The sequence below is a fragment of the Lithobates pipiens genome, unplaced genomic scaffold (assembly GCF_037356315.1).
Source record: "Lithobates pipiens isolate NorthernLeopardFrog02 unplaced genomic scaffold, aLitPip1_a1.2 Scaffold_22, whole genome shotgun sequence".
NCBI lineage: Eukaryota > Metazoa > Chordata > Amphibia > Anura > Ranidae > Lithobates > Lithobates pipiens.
In genome coordinates this window covers 258,424,063-258,445,961 of record NW_027507784.1, presented here as the reverse complement: position 1 = coordinate 258,445,961, position 21,899 = coordinate 258,424,063, and the positions used below count along the sequence as shown (strand labels likewise).

General features: G+C 43.8%; 1 protein-coding gene across 1 annotated transcript in view; it reads left to right on the top strand.

Annotated features, from left to right (window-relative positions):
• DNAH3 (dynein axonemal heavy chain 3) overlaps positions 1 to 21,899 on the top strand; it is a 730,495-nt gene that overhangs the window by 156,928 nt on the left and 551,668 nt on the right. Inside the window, exons 3-5 of the mRNA XM_077448990.1 lie at positions 12,972 to 13,194; positions 15,623 to 15,671; positions 20,207 to 20,390. Of these exons, the coding sequence (XP_077305116.1) occupies positions 12,972 to 13,194; positions 15,623 to 15,671; positions 20,207 to 20,390 (456 nt within the window). The remainder of the gene's footprint in view (positions 1 to 12,971; positions 13,195 to 15,622; positions 15,672 to 20,206; positions 20,391 to 21,899) is intronic.

Below are 21,899 nucleotides of genomic sequence, written 5' to 3'. Positions count from 1 at the left end.
CGTCTGTAGCAGGCAGATGTGGTCCATGACTGAACAGCACAAAGCTGACAGTGACTAAGCCAGGAGGCTGAAGTTTGTGTTTATATAGTGATGGTGGAACCCCCCCCCCCCCCCCCCCCCTGCGAGGGAAGATTACTGTTTGTTTGAACTTTTTCATTACCTTTAAATAAAAGTGGGTTGCCATACCCTAAAAATGCAGTCTGGTGTGGCACGTTTCTGGAAAACTGCATGCACCACTTTAACCTAATCTCCCCAATATCTTGCACACTATATTTGGAGGGAGACTTGGTGATGTCACTTCTCTGCTTCTCAATGTTTTCCTTGCTGGAGAGAAGGCTTTATAGCAGGCATCTCCCTGCTTCATTCATTCTGTGTATCTGTGCTTTCTGAACCATCCTTCTGCTTTTTGACTAGCTGCTTATCAGTCATTAGATCATCAATCATCTGACATGAGGAAGCAAAGCCCTGCAGTGCAGAACAATGTATTGTAAGGCAATAGTAGGAAAACGATTAGCTGTAGTGAGCCTACAAGCAATGCATGCAACCAACTAGTGATGGACAAAGTTCAGACGGGATGTTTCGCGAACGCGGCCGATAGTTCGCGAACCGGAACGTCCGCGGCGGGCCCCATTGACTTGAATGGGAGGCGAACTTCGCAAACCTACAGGTCAAATTTGCAGCCACAAAATAATTAATAGCTGTGCAAACATAGTCCCACCACATGGCCAATGACATAACACATGTATGAGGTGAATCTGGGATCGACAACTACAAGCATTCTTTTTTTATATGGGAAATTGTTGTGACAATTCAGGACTGTGGAGCGCATAAAGGCAATGGTGGAGAGGGAAGGTCAGGGACCAGGGTAGGCAAAGAAGAGGGTGCAGGGGATGATCACCAGCAGCGTGACATACAGCAATGACACCTGCACCGTGATAGAGTCATCTGACAGCAGCACCATGATAGAGAGCACTGACATCAGCAGCGTGACATACAGCAATGACATCTGCACCGTGATAGAGTGATCTGACAACAGCACCGTGATAGAGAGCACTGACATCAGCAGCGTGACATAAAGCACTCACACCAGCACCGTGATATACAGCACTGACAGCAGCACCGTGACAGAGAGCACTGACATCAGCACCATGATATACAGCACTGACACCTGCACCGTAAGCAGCCCCAGGAGGAAGTCAGCATAGCACAGGGATGGTGGGAGCCCCTCATAATAAGCAGCCCCAGGAGGATGTCAGCATAGCACAGGGATGGTGGGAGCCCCTCATAATAAGCAGCCCCAGGAGGATGTCAGCATAGCACAGGGATGGTGGGAGCCCCTCATAATAAGCAGCCCCAGGAGTAAGTCAGCACAGCACAGGGATGGTGGGAGCCCCTCATAATGAGCATAGCACAGGGATGGTGGGAGCCCCTCATAATATGCACAGCAGAGGTACAGCCCCAGGAGGATGTTAGCACAGCACAGGGATGGTGGGAGCCCCTCATAATAAGCAGCCCCAGTAGAAATATGACAACGCTCAACCTCTTCAAAGAGGAGGGTACGGGCATATAGTACGGTGTGCTTTTTTTGGACAAGGAAGTGAGCCAAATGAAGAAAGAAGGTCTCTGTGCTCGATTAAAAAAATTGTTTATAGACATATACATGGTCTACTGGTCACATGTGTTGAATTCCTCCGAGATCCATGCCTCATTCATTTTTAGAAATGTGAGGTAGTTAACACTGTCGTGAGCTAGGCGAGTACGCTTATCGGTCGCGATCCCCCCTGCTGCGCTGAACGTCCTTTCGGACAGGACACTGGATGAGGGGCAAGCCAACAGTTCGATTGCAAATTGGGCAAGCTCTGGCCAGAGGTCAAGCCTGCCCACCCAGTAGTCCAGGGGTTCATCACTCCTCAGAGCGTCCACATCGGCCGTTAACCCGATGTAGTCGGACACCTGACGGTCTAGGCGTCCCCTGATGCTGGATCCGGATGACACCTGTCGATGGGTCGGCTGAAAGAATGACCTCATATCCGAAGTCACCAACACATCTTCAAACCGGCCTCTTCTTGCAGGCGCTGTTGGATTGGTACCCGCAACCCCTTCTCTGGGAGTGGGAATTGCTCCTCTGCCAGCGCACGCAAAAGCAGAATGCAGCATTTCTCGAAGCAAGGCCTTGAAGTGCTGCATTCTGACAGCCCTCTGTGATGGCGGTAACATTTCTGCCATTTTGTGTTTGTACCGTGGGTCTAAGTACGTTGCCACCCAGTACTGGTCCTTGACCCCTATGCTTTTTATATGGGGGTCCCTATTAAAACACTGGAGCATGAAGGCCCCCATTTGCACTAAAGTGGAAGCGGTGTGGTGGCCTGGCTCCTGCTCATCATCCAGGATAATGTCGTCCTCTTCATTCTCCTCTCCCCATCCACGCACAACAGGGATCCCAGAAAGGTTTAAAGCATGCTCTAATTGCTCCTCCTCATCCGCCCCGGCACCATCCTCCTCTGACTCCTCTTCAGACTCCTGTTGTTGACTTGTCTCAGATAGAGTAGCCCCCCCTGGGAATTCATCCAGCATTGCGACTTCCTCATCTTCCCGCTCCTGCTCCTCCACAGCTTGATCAATGACACGACGCAATGCACGCTCCATAAAGAAGGCATAAGGTACCATGTCACTGATGGCGCCATGGCAGCGACTGACCAGTTTGGTGATCTCCTCAAATGGGCGCAGAAGTCTGCATGCGTCGCGCATGAGCAGCCACTGGCGCGGTGAAAAAAACCCCAGCTCCCCAGAACCGGTTCTGCCGCAGAGTTCATACAGGTAGACGTTAACTGCACGTTTCTGCTGGAGCAGCCTATCAAGCATATAGAAGGCTGAGTTCCATCGCGTCGGGCAATCGCAAATAAGACGTCTGACCGGCAGATTGTGTCGCCGCTGAATGTCAGCAAGGCGAGTCATGGCCGTGTAAGATCTTCTGAAATGGCCCGAGATTTTCCTTGCCTGCCGCAAGATGTCCTGGACCCCAGGGTATTTGAAGTTTAAGACGTGTGCCATGCATGGCACGTGTGTGATTTTGCCCTGTTTCAATGCGCTAAGCAGATTGGCACCGTTGTCACACACCACTTTACCAACTGTCAAATTGAGCGGTGTTAGCCACTGATCTGCCTGTGAACGCAAAGCTGAAAGGAGTGCCGGGCCAGTGTGGCTCTTGGCTTCCAGGCACAACAGACGCAGCACGGCATGGCAACGTCTCACCTGGCATGCCAAATAGCTTCTGGGGAGCTTGGGCGGCGCAGCGGAAGAGACGCTAGCAGCGGAAAAGGAGGAGTCAGCTGAGGAGGAGAGGGAGGAGGATGGAGTAGGAGGAGGAGGAGAAGAAGAATCAGCCCTGCATGCAACCCGTGGCGGTTAAACCAAATCTACACGGGTGCCACGGGTTACATGCTTGACGGCTGTCAGAAGGTTCACCCAGTGGGCAGTAAAAGTGATATACTTTCCCTGCCCGTGTTTGCTAGACCACGTGTCTGTGGTCAGATGTATCTTGGCACCGACACTGTGTGCCAGAGATACATTCACTTGCCACTGAACATGGCCATATAGCTCTGGGATGCCCTTCTCTGAGAAATACTTCCTTCCTGGGACCTTCCATTGTGGTGTTCCAATGGCCACAAATTTGCGAAAGGCCTCCGCGTCCACCAGTTTATATGGCAGTAGTTGGCGGGCTATGAGTTCTGACAAGCCAGCCGTCAACCGTTGGGCAAGAGGGTTATCCGGCGTCATCATTTTTTACGCTCGAACATTAGGTCCACGGAAGCCTGCCTTTTTGCAGAAAAACGTGAGCTTGGCGTGATGGAAGGTGGAGTGGAGGACAATTGTGAGGAGAGAGGAGAAGAAGTAGAAGACGAGGCTGGATGGTGAGAGCCTGCAGTGTGGCTTTGTGTGTTCCGTTGCTCCCACTCGGCTCGGTGATGGCTGCTCATGTTCCTCCTTAAGGCGGTCGTCCCTAGGTGAGTGTTGGGCTTACCACGACTAATGCGTTGACTGCAAAGATTGCAGATAGCAACACTATTGTCAGCAGCGGACACGTTAAAAAAAGCCCACACTGCGGAGCCATGTGCCGGTGTCCTGGGAGCGCCAGATGTGACCGTACATGGTCGATGACTCGCTCCTGATACATTTGCAGTCTGCTTTGTCCCTCCTGTGCAATGTAAGTTATTCCTGCTTCTCCTCCCTATCTGCTGGTCCATATCTCCCTCTGAACTCCCCTCCTCTTCCTCTCTTGTGGGCACCCACGTGACATCACTAGACACGTCATCATCAACGTCACCTTCCCCACCGCTATAAGTAGAGATCTGGGAGTAGGCAGCAACACCGGGGACGTACCTCCTCCTTGGGCTGATCTGGGTACTGTCGTCAGACTGCTGAGTAGCGGTTGTTGCTGCCTCCTCTTCCTGATCCAATACCAAGAGTGGCTGCGTATCAGAAATGTCTTGATATGGATCGGAAAATAATTCCTGTGACTCAAGCGGAAGGTATGTGGTGGTGGTGGTGGTAGTGTCTTTGGGGGTGCACATAGCAGAGAGTGAAGAAGAGGGTGCAGATCGAGAGGATGAGGAGGGTGCAGAAGAGTAAGGTTGAGCGAGCCACTCAACCAAGTCTGGTGCGTCCTTTAAAGTAATTGAACGCACCTTCTGCAACTTCCCACTTTGGCTCAAGCCTGTTGCTCCTGCCCTACCCCTACCACCCCTGCGGAAGGGCCTGCCTCTTCCTCTGCCTGTCATTTTTTAAATGACCCTGTGACAAAACTCTCAGTCCCTATACCGATGAAGGACTGCTGCAGTATAGGGCAGCGGTCAGCAGTAGTGCACCTCAACCCTATGTATTGTGGACCTATACCAGTCCTTATAGAATGGCAGACTGTACCTCACTCAACCCTATGTACTGTAGCACCCTAGACAGACCAAGTTACCAGTCCTTATAAGGACTTTTGTGGACCAAGTAGGTTGTGTGTGAGTGATTAGCAGACTGTACGTCAGTCCCTATACCGATAAAGCACTGCTGCAGTATAGGGCAGCGGTCAGCAGTAGTGCACCTCAACCCTATGTATTGTGGACCGATACCAGTCCTTATAGAATGGCAGACTGTACCTCACTCAACCCTATGTACTTTAGTACCCTATACCTTACCAGTCCTTATAAGGACCTTTTGTGGACCAAGTAGGTTGTGTGTGAGTGATTAGCAGACTGTACGTCAGTCCCTATACCGATGAAGGACTGCTGCAGTATAGGGCAGCGGTCAGCAGTAGTGCACCTCAACCCTATGTATTGTGGACCTATACCAGTCCTTATAGAATGGCAGACTGTACCTCACTCAACCCTATGTACTGTAGCACCCTAGACAGACCAAGTTACCAGTCCTTATAAGGAGCTTTGTGGAACAAGTGGGTTGTGAATGATTAGCAGACTGCAGCAGAAGGGCAGCAGTCAAGTATAATATTCTTTCTATATTTGGAAGAAAGAATATTATACGTGTACAAGCCTATTACCATACCACTGATACCAGTCCTGAAAATAACCTTTGTGGAACTAATAGTAACAGCTACTGATTAAACTGACCCTCACTGCCTCACACACTGCTTCCTGCCTGTCCCTATATAAACTGACAAAACAGAGGCTACTGGAACAATAATTGAAATAGAACTTTTGTGGACCTGATAGTAACAGCTAATGACTAAACTGGCTGTCCCTGCAGCACACACCGTCCTGTCCCTTTCTCTAAACTGACAAAAGACACTCAGGCTGCTGCAACAATCACTAGCACAGCACTGCCTATCCTGAACTACACCTAACACCTATACCAGTCCTGAAAAGAACTTTTGTGTACCAAATAGCTAGCGATTTGGGTCACTTTAATCTCTCCCTGCTCCACACAGCAACCTCTCCCTATAGTGACAGAAGAAAGAATGTAAAATGGCCGCCGGATCGGGTGCTTTTATAAGTTAGGGGGAATGTCCAAGTGTCCATGTGCTGTAATGTCTCAATTGGCTGTCCTGTACCCCATGATGGATGTGTCATCATAGGTCAAAGTTCTTTTACACAGTAAACACGGAAGTCCGTCGGGCGAACGGCGCCAATAGTCTGCCGAACGGGCGGACCGCAAACAGCCGAAATTCGCCGTGAAACGACCACCGGGGCGAACCGTTCGCCATCACTACAACTAACCATCTGCTTACTTTGTTGGCTACACTTTTAACAGTTTAGCTCCTCTTTATCCATCAATATGCAATTACTGCTTGAATGATATAATGGTACATAGAAAATAACTCAATAGAGAGCCCTGTGCTATAGTGACCAAGTCAATAGCACGAACAATGTTAACTAAAACATTTTCTAAATAAAGGTGTCCCCCACCAAGGATTTCAAAAAGTGTTTCATAAAAAAAAAATAAAGGCGCCATTTTTATATCAAAAAGGCAGCATCCCAGCATAAAATCCATATAATGCCAATGTATGCAACGCAAAAAACACAAGCACATGTTAAAATCCTTCCCATAACCAATTAGAAACTGCCACATCAAAACATCATGAACCAATCAAACAGAAAGTAAGAGGACTTGATAGGAAACTGCAGCTGTGATTGGTGAAAAAACTGATACAGCCTACATCCAATCAAAATCAAATAAATTCAAGATATTTAAAAAAATAAATAAAAAGGGTGAAGAGATGGACCTGATGGGGAACCTGCTAAAAAATATACCTGTAAAGTTCACCCCATCCTTTTTTGAATGGCATCACATTCCCACCCACTCAATACAACAGCCCTGGTGGAAAACATTGTCATTAATCAAAAGGCCAAAACCAAGGACCTCTTGATCTACAGTCCAGTGCTCTACCACTGATCCCCACCTCACAGCTCTACCCAGAGGGTCTGATGGAGAACTATACTAGTCCTAACACATCAGCTTCACCTCCCAGTGTCAGTTTTTAAACAATCAATGCTTAAGCTGGCTATGCATAGATCAAAATTTGGTCTGTTAAGCAGGCACCAGCTCAGATTCAATCCATGTTTGAGCAGGCTGATTGTATCCAAGTTGATCCATTTTTTTTTTTTTTACATTCAAATACTGCCGTTGGCTTTAGATGCTAGCAGTAATCAATGTGTTCTGCCGGCCAGGGAAGATATGGGCTGTCTTGGCCAGCAAATGTAAATAACAAAAAATTATAAATACTTGCGTGGTAGATCATATTCAGCAGCGCAGGAGTTACAATTATCAAAGCTTGTCATTTGGGTGCAGATTTGTTGCATCATGAAATGCAATTGCATTTGTCAGTGGCATGTTTTGATTTTACTTAAAAAGCATTTTTAACCACTTCCGGAACGCCGCGTGCCGATATACGTCCTCTTTGAAGTGGAATATCGTTGCTATGGCAGCAGCTAGCTGCCATAACCCAGTATCCTCTTCTTCAGTGGGCGGTCCGCTGGTCCCTCCCGCCGCTCTCTGGTGCCCTCCGCCTGTCAGTGGCAATCGGATGCTTCTCCTTCCTGGGTATGGAGACGAGTGAGGGGAAGATGGCCCCCACCTGTCTCCATACCATTGCAGGTTGGAAGCAATGTCAAACCGTCACTTCCACCCATAGCTCTTAAAGGGATATTTTTGGCGGGGGATTTTTTCAAATTACAACATTTTTATTTTAGTTTTTATTGCATTTTAGTGTAAATATGAGATGTGAGGTCTTTTTGACCCCAGATCTCATATCATAACCATCTCACTCATCTCAAACCATGCAGAGCTTATTACTAATGTCCAGATAAAGGAACACCTGGGTAGCAGTGATCATAACATGATTTCCTTTGATGTTAGCGCTAAACAAGAAATACATACGGGTAAGATAAAAACACTTAACTTCAAGAGAGCAAATTTTCCAAGGATGAGGGCTGCTCTCCAGGACTTAGACTGGGAGAGAATATTTGCTTCAATGGGCACAGAGCAGAAATGGGAATTCTTCAAAAAGTTGTTTGGGACCTTACTGCAAAGTATATTCCCATGGGCAATAAGTTTAAAAGGCTAAAAACAAAACCTATGTGGCTCACAGCCAAAGTTAAAAAAGCTATAAACTATAAGAGAAGATCTTTTAAAAAATATAAAAATGAAGGATCACTAGTGTCATTTAAATGTTACAAAGAATTTAACAGAATATGTAAAAAGGAAATCAAGGATGCAAAAATTCAAAACGAGCGACAGATTGCAAAAGATAGTAGGACAAACCCCAAAAAATTCTTCAAATATATTAATAGTAAAAAGGTCAAGTCTGAGCATGTAGGCCCTTTACAAAATAATCTAGAGTGGGTGACTGGGGACAAAGAGAAGGCTAATTTATTAAATACTTTCTTCAGCTCTGTGTACACAAAAGAGCATGGGGGAGCGCATGTCCATAATGGGGGTGATAGTGACACAGCCCCAAATGATCCACAATGGCTCAAAAGTGATATGGTCCAGAAATATTTGGACAGAATAAAGGCGGATAAAGCACCTGGCTGTGATGACATCCACCCACGGATCCTAAAAGAATTGAGCTCTGTAATTTCAGAGCCATTGTATCTAATTTTTAGGGACTCATTAATGACGGGAATAGTCCCACTGGATTGGCGCAGGGCGAACGTGGTGCCTATATTTAAAAAGGGATCAAAGTCTTTACCAAGTAACTATAGACCTGTTAGATTAACTTCTATAGCTGGGAATATACTGGAGCGTTTAATGAAAGACCACATCGACGAGTTCTTGCTGAACAAAAACACTTTAAGCAACAGACAACATGGATTCATGAAAGACAGAAGTTGTCAGACAAATCTGATTTCTTTTTATGAGGAGGTAAGTAAAACCTTGGACAGAGGGGTGGCGGTGGACGTGGTATACTTGGATTTTGCAAAAGCGTTCGATACAGTTCCGCACACACGGCTCATGTGTAAGGTAAAGTCTACAGGTTTGGAAATATCAGTTTGTAAATGGATAGAAAATTGGCTAAAAGACAGAATTCAGAGAGTCATGGTTAATGATTCTTACTCTGAATGGTCTAAGGTTATCAGTGGTGTACCCCAAGGTTCAGTGCTGGGACCCTTACTTTTTAACATCTTTATAAATGATATTGGGTCTGGGATCAAAAGTAACATTTCTGTCTTTGCAGATGACACCAAGCTATGCAGTGGAATAACGTCCTTACAGGATGTCTCCAATTTACAAGCCGACCTCAATACACTGTCTAATTGGGCGACTATGTGGCAGATGAGGTTTAATGTTGATAAATGTAAAGTTATGCACTTGGGGGCTAAGAATATGCATGCATCATACATGCTAGGGGGAGTACAACTGGGGGGATCCATAGTGGAGAAGGATCTGGGGGTTTTGTTAGATCATAAGCTCAATAATAGCATGCAATGCCAAGCTGCGGTTTCCAAAGCGAGCAAAGTCCTTTCTTGTATTAAGAGAGGTATGGACTCCAGAGAGAGAGATATAATTTTGCCCCTGTTCAAATCATTAGTAAGACCTCACCTGGAATATGCAGTTCAGTTTTGGGCACCAGTTCTCAAAAAGGATATCGGGGGAACTGGAGAAAGTGCAGAGAAGGGCAACCAAACTGATAAGAGGCATGAAGGAACTCAGCTATGAGGAAAGATTAGAGGAACTGAATTTATTCACTCTTGAGAAGAGGAGAATAAGGGGGGATATGATCAACATGTTTAAATATATTAGGGGTCCATATAGTGAACTTGGTGTTGAGCTGTTCTCTGTACGGTCAACCCAGAGGACAAGGGGGCACTCTTTACGTCTAGAGGAAAAGAGATTTCATCTTCAAGTACGGAAAGGTTTCTTCACAGTTAGAGCTGTGAAAATGTGGAATAGACTCCCGCCAGAGGTGGTTCTGGCCAGCTCAGTAGATTGCTTTAACCCTTTCCCGCCGAGCGTACGCACATCTGCGTACTCGGCTTCCGGGGGTTATACCGGGATGATGCCCGCACCTGCAGGCATCATCCCGGTACCGTTTTTTACAGCAGGCGATTGGCTATCCAGGCATAACAACCGATGCGGCTAAAAGCCGCTCGGCTGTTATGCCGGAGGAGCGGGAGGGGACGTCCCCCCCCTCCCGCCGCCTCTCGCCGCTGTTACCGGTGCTCCCGCTCGATCGGGAGCACCGATTAAAGATCCGTCGGCTCTGGCTGCTGGGGAGGAACTGGAACGAAGCCGTAATCGGCTTCGTTCCAGTCTCCTCATCGTAAACACGGAAGCGACGTCATGACATCACTTCCCGTTTACTCGGCTGCCAATGGCGCCGGTTTTAAAAAAATATCCGGTATTCAGAATCGCCGTTTTCGGCGATCTGAATACATTGAAGTGTAAAGGAGGGGTGGGGGTCTTTTAGACCCCCGATCCCTCCATAAAGAGGACCTGTCACCACCTATTACTGTCACAAGGGATGTTTACATTCCTTGTGACAGCAATAAAAGTGATCAAATTTTTTTTTTTTTTTTTAAACAATTTAGTCATTTAAAAATAAATAAAATAAATAAAAAAATAAAAAAAAATTTTTCAAAGCGCCCGCCGTCCCCGCAAGCTCGCGAAGCAAAGAAAACGCATACGGAAGTCGCGCCCGCGTACGTAAACGGTGTTCAAGTCACACATGTGAGGTATCGCCGCGATCGTCAGAGCGAGAGCAATAATTCTAGCAGTAGACCTCCTCTGTAACGCTAACCTGGTAACCGTAACATTTTTTTAAAGCGTCGCCTATTGAGATTTTTAGGTACCGTACTTTGTCGTCAATCTACAAGTGCGCGCAATTATAAAGTGTGACATGTTTGGTATCTATTTACTCGGCGTAACATTATCTTTCACATTTCGCAAAAAAATTGGGCTAATTTTACTGTTTTGTTTTTTTTTTATTCATGAAAGTGTCCCTTTTCCCAAAAAGTTGCGTTTAAAACACCACTGCGCAAATACCGTGTGACATAAAATATTGCAACAATCGCCGTTTTATTCTCTAGAGCCTCTGCTAAAAAAATCTATATAATGTTTGAGGGTTCCAAGTAATTTTCTAGCAAAAAATATGTATTTTAACTTGTAAACACCAAATTCCAAAAATAGGCTTAGTCATGAAAGGGTTAAGAAAGGCCTGGATACTTTCCTGAATGTACATAATATAACTGGGTACTAACATGGGTAAAGTTGATCCAGGGAAAATCCGATTGCCTCTTGGGGGTTTAGGAAGGAATTTTTTTCCCCTGCTGTAGCAAATTGGAGCATGCTCTGCTGGGGTTTTTTTTCGCCTTCCTCTGGATCAATTGTGGGCATAAAATTGGGTATTTGGATTGTACGATTATTTTTTATTTTATTTATTTGTTTTTAAGGATGAACTGGATGGACTTGTCTTTTTTTCAACCTGACTAACTATGTAACTATATATTTAAGAGGTCATGTCATGTTTTTTTTCTATTACAAGGGATGTTTACATTAAAATAAATACATTTTAAGCGTGCCCTCTCCCGCTAAGCTCGCGAATGCATATGAAAACTGTGTTCAAACCACACACGCAAGGTATCTCCGCGATCGGTAGAGCAAGAGCAATAATTCTCGCCATCTCTAACTCAAAACATGCAACCTGTAGAAATTTTTTTAAACGTTGCCTATGGAGATTTTTAAGGCTAAAAGTTTGTCGCCATTCCACAAGCGGGTGCAATTTTGAAGCGTGATATGTGGGTATCAATTTACTCGACCCTGATGGGTTTACTTCCTCTTTGATTCCCTGCAAAGGTAAAGCATAATGGACTACTATGCATCGCATAGTCCATTATGTGTCACTTACCTGAAACAGGAGCCAGCGAAGTCACCGCTGTCACCTGTAGTCTGGAGCATCCATCTTCTTGGTGGGTCTCGCTGCTCTGTCGCTGTCATTCGACAAAGCTGCGATGACGTGGCATACCGCCGTTGACAGCAGCGTGCTCAGTGCGCCTACGCGCCGCTGTCTATGGCGTATGCGCCGTAGACAGCGGTGCCTGTCTTTTGGCAAATATCTCCTAAACCGTGTAGGTTTAGGAGATATTTCTTGGACCTACAGGTAAACCTTAATCTAGGCTTACCTGTAGGTCAAAGTGGTTTTTAAGGGTTTACAACCACTTTAAGTGGTTAATGGTGCAATACTGATTGGAGCATTGCATGTCTTTTTCATATGCTGTCTGGATACTATGCTATGTGAATTATGATGGTGAGCTGGAGGTTGAGCAAATATATTGGGGACTAATAGAATACAAAAAGTGCACAAAAATGTGACCTGATATACTAAGAGGGTCTTATACTTCTGGTGAATGTAAAATAAAGCCTACGTGGTGGTCTGGTGGAGAAAGTTGGTGTTGATACTTGTCACACTCACCGATGATAATGGATGATCTCCGGACAGTTTGAAATATTAGAGACTTTTGATGGGTATTTTTTCACTAAGTGTGTTTATTTATTTTTAAATTGAAGGTTCATTATTATATATGTTTTTGACACTTTACAGTATTGATGTATAGATATGTGAGTACTGTGCTAGCAAAATGCCTGCTTTGTCTATTAAGCATTTTCCTGTGGCCTTTTCTTACATTGTTGAAACCTCACAACTTGTAAAGAATAGTATATCATATTAAAACTATAATATAATATTAAAAGCTTATATATTCTATTTCATTTGTCTTTGTTTGATACATTATTATTTATATAAAAATTCTTTAACATGTGCAAAACTGATTAAATCCTTCCTTTCAAATTAGTGTAGTACTGTATGCTTGATATCAAAAGATCAGCCTGCCTTTTATATTCTTGTTATGTGTAGATGTTTATTGTGTATATCAAGCTGATCATTTCAGTGTGGGTAACATTTGTAATGACATCCTAGATCATTACATAAACTTGAAGAAAGTGTTTTTAACTTGTTATCTAATCTTTTGCAGATGATCCTCAAGCACAGTAACTACCCTCCACTGATGCAAAGCCAGTCTTGGACTTTGGCAGCCCCTTTCAAAGAGCAGCGTTTTCACCGTAACCCCAGCAACTCCATAGCAAACAACTACTCACCCGCGGCACGTGACCTAAAGCTTGGAGAAATATACAAGAAGATGCCCTCTCCGAGACCAGGCACAGCTAAAACATCTCCCAGACACAAAGCCTTAAACTGTATCCTTGTATTGATAGTAATACATTACTTTATCAATGTGGTTTAAGGTTACACCATTTTATCCCAGTGGATTAATGGTTCACAGTGAAAAAGGGTTACTCCATGAATCGTGCAATACTGGAATTAAGTAATCCTGTGTTTATGCATAGTTTGCAGTGTACAAAGGTTTAATGGAGCAAGGTAAAGAAACCATATCAGATCTCCATTATTTCCAGTGGTAGGTCCTTGTAGAAGAAAAGATGGTACACACACCTCTCACCTTCCCTCCCTTCTAGTGCCAAAGCCTCCATAAGACTCATCAGCATTCAACACTTTTAACAACTTCAGCCCCGGAAGAATTGGCTGCTCAATGACCAGGTCATTTTTGCGATACGGCACTGCGTCGCCTTAACTGACAATTGCGCAGTCATGCAACGCTGTACCCAAACAAAATTGATGACCTTTTTTTCCCACAAATAGAGCTTTCTTTTGGTGATATTTGATAATCTCTGCGTTTTTTTTTTTTTGCGCTGTAAACAAAAAAAAAGCGACAATTTAAAAAAAAAAACACAATATTTTGTACTTTTTGCTGTAATAAATAGCCCCGTTTTTTTTTTAAAAAAAGCTAATTTTTTCCTCTGTTTCAGCCGATATGTATTCTTCATATTTTTGGTAATAAAAATGGCAAAAAGCATATATTGATTGGTTTGCGCAAAATTATAGCACCTACAAAATAGGGGCTAGATTTATGGCATTCTTATTATTATTTTTTACTAGTAATGGCGATCTGCGATTTTTATGGAGACTGTGACATTATGGCAGACACATCGGACACTTTTGACACATTTTTGGGGTGATTGACAATTGTACAGCGATCAGTGCTATAAAAGTGCACTGATTACTGTATAAATGTCACTGGCAGGGAAGAGGTTAACTCTAGGGGGCGATAAAGGGGTTAACTGTGTTCCCTATGTGTATGCTCTAACCGTGGGGGATGGGACTAAATATAGGAGATGAGAGATCGTGGTTCCCAGCTTGTAGGAACTCACCATCTCTCTCTTATCTTCTCACAGAACTGGGATGTGTTTACACACACACGTCTCTGTTTTTCCTCTGGTGCCCACGATCACTCATGGCCGGCGGTCATCGCACCCAGGCGGCGCACACGTGCGTACCTACTATCCTGCTATATCGGACGTATATCTACGATGGTTCGTGGGATCGTGCCGACCCCCCGCAGTATAATGACATTGGCTGGCTGGCAAGTGGTTATTCATGCACCTTGGCCCCCGGAGAAGGGTGAGGATGCCACACACAGTGCGTATGGTCAAAATTTTGCTAACAGTGGAATGGGCATAAAAGAGTATGATTAAATGTAACCCAAGCCTTACACTGTACAGGAGTAAGTAAGGCACAGTGCGCAGGGGTCAGGAGTAAGTAATGCACAGAGATCAGGAGTAAATAACACACAGTGTGCAGGGGTCAGGAGTAAGTAATTCACAGTGTTCAGGAGTTAGGAGTAGGTAACACAGGCCAACAGTGTACACATATCCCAAAGCCCAAAATACTCCTAATTACTCTGCTACATGGGAAAATCTCATATGGATACATAAACATAAGTAAAAAGGATCATTATTTAAAAAAATAAACTCTTACATTACATAAGCTTTTCTGCACACAAAAATCTATCACTTTTTCTAAGCCTACCTTAAGGGTTCATTTACACTTGCGAAAGCACCATATTAAGATTACATGTGAGAACCCCAGTGTCTTGTCCTGGTGTCACTGAGAAATGAAGCGAGGGAAAATCTGCCTTATGGGGGTCACAAACAACACTAAAAAAAAAAAAAAAAAAAAAAAACGAATTTTCCACTCTACTCAAGAATAAATTATATGCTTTGGCTTGAGTTTTAAAGATAGCTGAAATCTATGGTTAACTTGCACTTCAGAACTGTTTAGAATGTTATTAAACAGTCAATATATGACAATTCATAGTAGTCAAACCTTACATTATCATTTGATAGATGTAAAGAGAGTGTATGATGTGTCATGTGTTTGTGTGTTGTAATCAGGTTCATACCAACCAACCAAGTCATTTAATTGGTATCCTTATCAAATTGTAAATTTCTTCTTACTGATCTTCTCAATTCTGGGATGGTGCATTATCAAAGGGTGATCTGCTCATCCCCATGTAATTTTTTCCAAATGTAAACAGAAAATGATACGAGTCTAATTAATTAACATTTCTAACATTAACACATTCTAAAAGATTCTAATTCAAATCTAGTGTTATTTATTAGAGGAAGTGTTGACTTCAAATTTTAGTTCCCTGCATTTAAAACATTTCCTGTGTTCACAGTAATAATTTTGACACATACAGTATCCTCTAGGTATTCATTCTTTTGTAGTAGCAAGATCTCTGTCAGTTTCCTTAACTAGTGGATTCAGCTTCAAAGGATGCATCAAACGTCCAGAAAAAGTCAAAGCTGTCTCCCAGGTATAAAAATAAGTATGGCAGGTGAAAAAAAAGCTTGCCACTCAAACAAGCCCTAAGCATCTACATATTCTTCTAAAGAAATATTATGTGATATAAACCATAGAGAAAACAAAATGCTATAGGACCCCACTCCCATAAATTTGAGCTTACTGCTAGAGACTGCGTTCCGTAATTATCCAACTCTTGACCAACGGGTGGGACCTCCGTCTGCCATGGAGTCCATCAGGAAAGGAAAATTACGGTAAGTATTTGATAATACATTTTCCGTTTTCCTGACAGACTCCATGGAAGCCTACGTGTGGGAAATAGCTAGCCAGTCCACACAGGTATGAATGCTGATCAAAGAAAAAAATTTAATTGAACCCCTCAATTGACAGGACTCTTAAACCAAAGTTCACAGGAGATGGAGACAGACTCTATACAGTAATGTGACATAAATATATTAATGGAGGTCCATGAGGCTGCTTTGCAGATGACATCTGTAGCCACATGCCAGGCTACTGCCCACGAAGCCACCATATGCCTGGTGGAATGTACTGTCACCGCCAGAGTGCAAGACAAATAGGTAGTTGGAGTGTCTAAAGGAGGAAGTAGCTTGCAGGTATTCCTTCAGTAATTCACCTACATCTAGAGGATGTGCTTCAGGGGACCCTTGGGCCCAATATGTAGGTAGGACAATTTCCAGATTTTCATGGAACACTGAGGTGACTTCTGGGTTTGAGCCGAGCATAGGGATGAGGACCACCCGATCCGGGAAGAAAGTCAGAAATGGTTCTTCATGACCCAAGGACCCATTCTCAGAAGCCCTTTTGGCTGAAGTGATGGCAACCAGGAAGGCAGCTTTTGCAGAAAGGTCCTTGACAGAGGAGCGGATCCTAAAGTACTGGAGTCAGACAGTGAGTTGGGAACAAGGGGGAGATCCCATTTGGGGAATCTCGGTCGTCTTTGGGGCCTAAGTCTTGCTATCCCACGGAGTTTAGAGGATGAATGACCCATGATGTTCCAGAGAAGGTCGACAAGGCCAAGATTTGGACACTTAGGGAGCTGATGGATAGAGACAGATATAGGCCGAATTGGAGGAAACTCAGGATATCCTGATCTCCTGGATCTCTGAACTATCTGCCCATAGAAGATGAAAGTTCTACGAACTTAGCCCATATTCTCCCATAAACCTTATTTGTGCTCGCCTTTCTCAAGCTCATGAGGGTGGAAATCACTCTTGAAGCGCATCCGAGAAATTCCAGCCTCTTCCTTTCAAGAACGAGACCATTAGTCTCAATATTGCCAGACAAGGGTGCAGGACTGCCCCCTGAAAGAGAAGGTTCGGCCTGAGAGTGAGAGGCTGTGGGTCCTGAAAGCTGAGCTGGATCAGGAGGGGAAACCATGGCATGTTCGGCCAGTAAGGTGCTATCACCACCACTTCAACTGCTTCTGTTTGGAGTCTCTGAAGATACTTGAAGATGATCGGGAGCGGGGGAAAAGCGTATGCCCTGTTGAAGTTCCACTGATCCCACTTAGCATCCACTCTGAAGGCCTGGCTGCAATGGGCCCAAGTGTAATAGTGCTTGATCTTGAAGTTGCAAATCGGTCCACTGCGGGGTTGATTCTCAAAGATAGAATCCATTCGAACGTCTGCACATGAAGAGACCACTCATTGTCCAACTGTGTGTGAGACAGGAAGTCCGCTTGGACGTTCTGAACTCCAGGGACGAAAACCGCTGAAATGTTGGCCAGATTTTTCTGCTTCCAGGACATGATGGGCTCAACTTCTTGGAACAGGGTGGCTCTCCGGGTGCCTCTTCACATAGGAGATCACTGTGGTGTTGCCTATTTTCAATAAAACCGACTCCCCTTTGAGGAGATGAGTGAAAGATTGAAGGGCACACCAGGCTGCCCATAGTTTCAGGATGTTTGAGCCTGGATTGCGAAGACTGGCATCCCACTTGCCTTGAGCAAGCTCTGACCTGCAAAGGGCTCCCCATCCCAGCACCGCTGGCATCGGTCGTGACCGTGACCCAAGAGACAGGGGCAATGAAGATGTATGCACTGGAGCCTCCAGAAGAGACTGTTCCTCATCACTGAGGATATGTGAATGAACTAATTGATGTCCCCTGAATTCCATTGTTGAAAAGACCATTTGACCATGGTGTTTTCCACCGTGTCAAACCTGGCCCCTAGAGTAGAGATAACTTGCTCCCTGTGTATCAACAGCCGCTGAACTTTTGAAAAGACACGCGGTGAGGTTGTCATCCTGAAACAGACAGATGAACTGTAGATGTCCTTATCCAACTCTGAACCGTTGGTATTTGTGAAATTCTTTTGCCACAGGCACATGAAAATAGGCATCTTTCAAATTGATTGAGATTAGCCAATCACCTCGCTGCACTGCTTGTTGGATGATAGATTAGGTCTCCGTTTTGAATCTTTCAGATATTATAAACTTGTTTAGGTAAGTGGATGCCATGAATAGTTTTTCTTCTGCACAAAAAAGAGAGGGGAGTATACCCCTGAAACTCTTTGCTTTTTGGAACAGGCAATGTGGCTCCCTGTACTAGCAGTGAATCCACATTGCACCTGCTTATTTTATTCTGACTGTGGTAGCAGGGTGGAAATAGATCTGGGGGGAGGAGTACTGACAAAGGACTATGTGTGGCCTGTGGAGAAAGTCTTGATCAGTGATGGCGAACCTTGGCACCCCAGATGTTTTGGAACTACATTTCCCATGACGCTCAGCTACACTGCAGCGTGCATGAGCATCATGAGCTGGAGATGTAGTTCCAAAACATTATTGTTAAAAAAAAATTAATTTTTTTTCTTTTGGTTGATGGACTTGCGTCTTTTTTCAATCTCACTAACTAAGATCGCAAAGGAGTAAAATCACTTTAAAATCACTCACAAGTTGCACTATTTAATAGTGCCTCAAAAACGTATTGCACTAGTGTGAACCATGGCAAACATGCAATTTCTATGTGATTCCATTCCAACTGCACCATTGAAACAATGAAACAATGTACTCCCATTGTCATGTGATTCTGTACAACTCAAGTTGCATTAGAAATTACACTAGTGTGAACTGGACGTTAACCAAAGTTGTCCAAAAGCCAGGTTCCCACTCAACACTTTCACTTAAATTATGTTTTTTTTTTAAAGCATTAGAATTGTTTTTATGTTTATAATATATATTAACCAACTTTTATTATGGGCAGAAAGATCAGTAGTGTAGCTGGTATACATAAATCCATTAAATTAATTCTACATATATCGTAATCAGCATATGCTCATTTTTTTTCCATCTTTTTTGCTAATAAGGCTACTGAAGCAAGTTTATTAACTTACTAAAAGCTTCCATGGTTTCACTGATAGTAGAAGAGAATTGAAATGAGAACAAAGTATACCTTCATTTCCACTTACCATGTTTTTGTACATAAAAAAAAAAAACAGGAGACTTCACCCACCAGAAATTGTGCCTTTGTTCTAGTTGCAAACTAATGTTCTTTTTTTCTGGGAAAATGAAGGGGATTGAGATCATCGGTCGCTATAGAACAAGGAGCACCTCTCTTTCAAGCTAATTTTAAAGCGATATTAATCCCAAAAGCAAAACATTTATTATATTTCAGCCAATTCTTAGATGTGATGGTAGCATTAGTTTTCTTTCTTTTTTTTTAGATTCATTCCTTTATTTTCACTTGGTGATTTGGCCACTAAGTATGTTTTTCAACAGAGCAAGATCTCCTGCAAATATAGCAGTTAGAGAGTTGAGACAAAATCTTTACCACTGACAGGGGTGCTTGCAATGATCACCTTTAATTTTAAAGCTTTTATCCCAAAAGGTAAAAACTGTTGCTGTAACTGCTTGTGTAAGTGCAGTGAAAGTTAGAGGTTGGCCACCGTTTTTTAGTGTATCTAAATTTGCTGGTACATCCAACACTTCCATCTCCCAGACTGATAACTCTGCTGTCCAAAGATGCCCCTGTGCTTCATAATCCAGAGCAGGGGTACGCTAATACAGCAGGTGTGTTACTGACTGGATCACCAGGTAAAAACAGAAAAAAAAAAAAGGAAACAAATGGAGCAACCACAACCAAGGATTGGTAAATTGCAATATATTACATTTTTAGTTTAGGATTTAATACTGCTATAAGCTTGAGGCCCACCATTTCTATGCATGATGGGCTTCCACTTTTCTTAATAATTTCAAGAATGGCAATGTACTAAAAGGCCTAAAGACCCCTCTTTTCAATGGCCAGTAGAGCAGGTTCTGTCCAAACATGTGCCGAGATACATCTTCTCCCCATGTGGTACTTACAACATAGTTTAACATTATAGAACGTGCATACAATTTTAGAGCATTAGATATGATGACAAAATACTCCTTTGACCCCAGTAATCCGAGATGATATTTTGTTTCCACACCACTGTTCTCAGCATTCAAAAATCCCAGAAACAATACTTCTTCACCCCATATTCCAGGAACACTATTCATTGATTTTATTAAGCAGCAAATTAATAATAATTTATTTATTTTTACTACCCAGGTCTATAGTGCTCAAGGATAATGCTAAAGAACTATTGTCTGTGACAGAAAACCTTCCACAGACAGACTCCAAAATGAATTTAAACAGCATACCATTAACACCAGAGGAGCAGTTACAGATAATGCTGAAGCATGAAGAGGAAATAGAAAGACGATGTGGGAAACCAACTCAAAGGGACCTGGAGGTAGGGCTCACTAAACTACAATAACATTACTGGAAACTGGTTACTTGGAAAGATATTATTACCCAGTTTTATTGCTCCATTTAAATAGGGTATTCAGCGGACAATTAAAGAGTGTAAAGGCTGAGAGTTTTTTTTTGTTTTTTACTTGAAGGCCTTTTATTCATTATGGTAAAAAGCCTTGAAATTATCTCTTGATACAGAGCTGTGCACAAGAGCAGAGGCTCCCTCTGCTCTCTCCCTCCTCTTTAGCTCAGAGACAGCAACAGGAGCCATTGGCTAGCCAGAGCCAGCCTGTAACATTGCCTCTAACACTGGATGCCTCTGACGCTATTCCTCGTCCATTGGGGGAGCTCTGCTTCCCAATAATAAGGGTGAGGAAGATGGGGAAGTGGAAAGGGAAATCTCCCAGGAGGGTGGGCAGTCACCCTTGATCTCTTCCTGCTTAAAAAAGCAATAAAGGATTTGCTGGAGGAAGTGTCCTCCTCTTTGAGGTTAAAACCATCTCCACCTACTGGACCTAAAATCACCAGTATGGGTCCCTTCCGAAAACATAATAGGTCCTATCCAGTTAATTCTTTAGTACAGGATGTGCTGTATGAAGACTGGCTTAGGTCAGACAACAATGATTCTCCCACTGTGGGGTTGGTCTGTTGAGATACATTATATCAGATATCTGGATTTCCTTCTCTTTAAGGATCACTCTGCCCCACTGAAGGTAACCGATGTGTGGCGGGCAATACAGACACTTTAGACCTTCAGAAAAGCTTAAAGAGTCTTGTCTTACAAAAATCTGTGTTGGATCCAACCCACCACATGCAGTACCTGGGCTAAGTTTTGCATACAGCCCAAGCCTGGGTATTTCTGCCCCGGGAATGAGCGTTGACACGCAAAGCTCATGTCCAGGCACTGCACACCAAAAACCATCCTGCGGTCTGAGTTTAAACAACCTTTCTGGGCCCTCATGGTAGCCTCAATGAAGGCATTGATGTTTGCCCAGTTGTACTCCAGGGCTTGGCAGCTCAATTTGCTGACTACATGGGAGGAGCTCCCTCAGGTACATGTGCCTATGTCTCAAGGTCAGGATATCTGTGCTGCACTTAAAGAGGAAGTAAACCCTGGTGTGTTTTACTTCTTTTTTATTTCCCTGCAAAGGTAAAGCATAATGGGCTACTATGCATCGCATAGTAGCCCATTACGTGTTACTTACCTGACACCGAAGCACACGATGTCTTCGTTGTCCCCACGAGCAGGGAACCTCCATCTTTGCCCTTTTCCTTCCGGGCTCTGTAACTGGCTGGAGCCACGTGACGTCACTCCTGCGCATGTGTGCAGGAGCCACCGGTCATGGCATGACCCCTATTAGAAACGGCACGATGTGCCAATGATTTAACACTGACAGGGGCGCATGCAGTGATCAGCTTTTACCTATTTATTATGTAAAACTTTTATCCGAAAAGAAAAACATCTGTTTGCTGTAACTGTTTATAAAGTATTAGCTGGAGTTTGGCA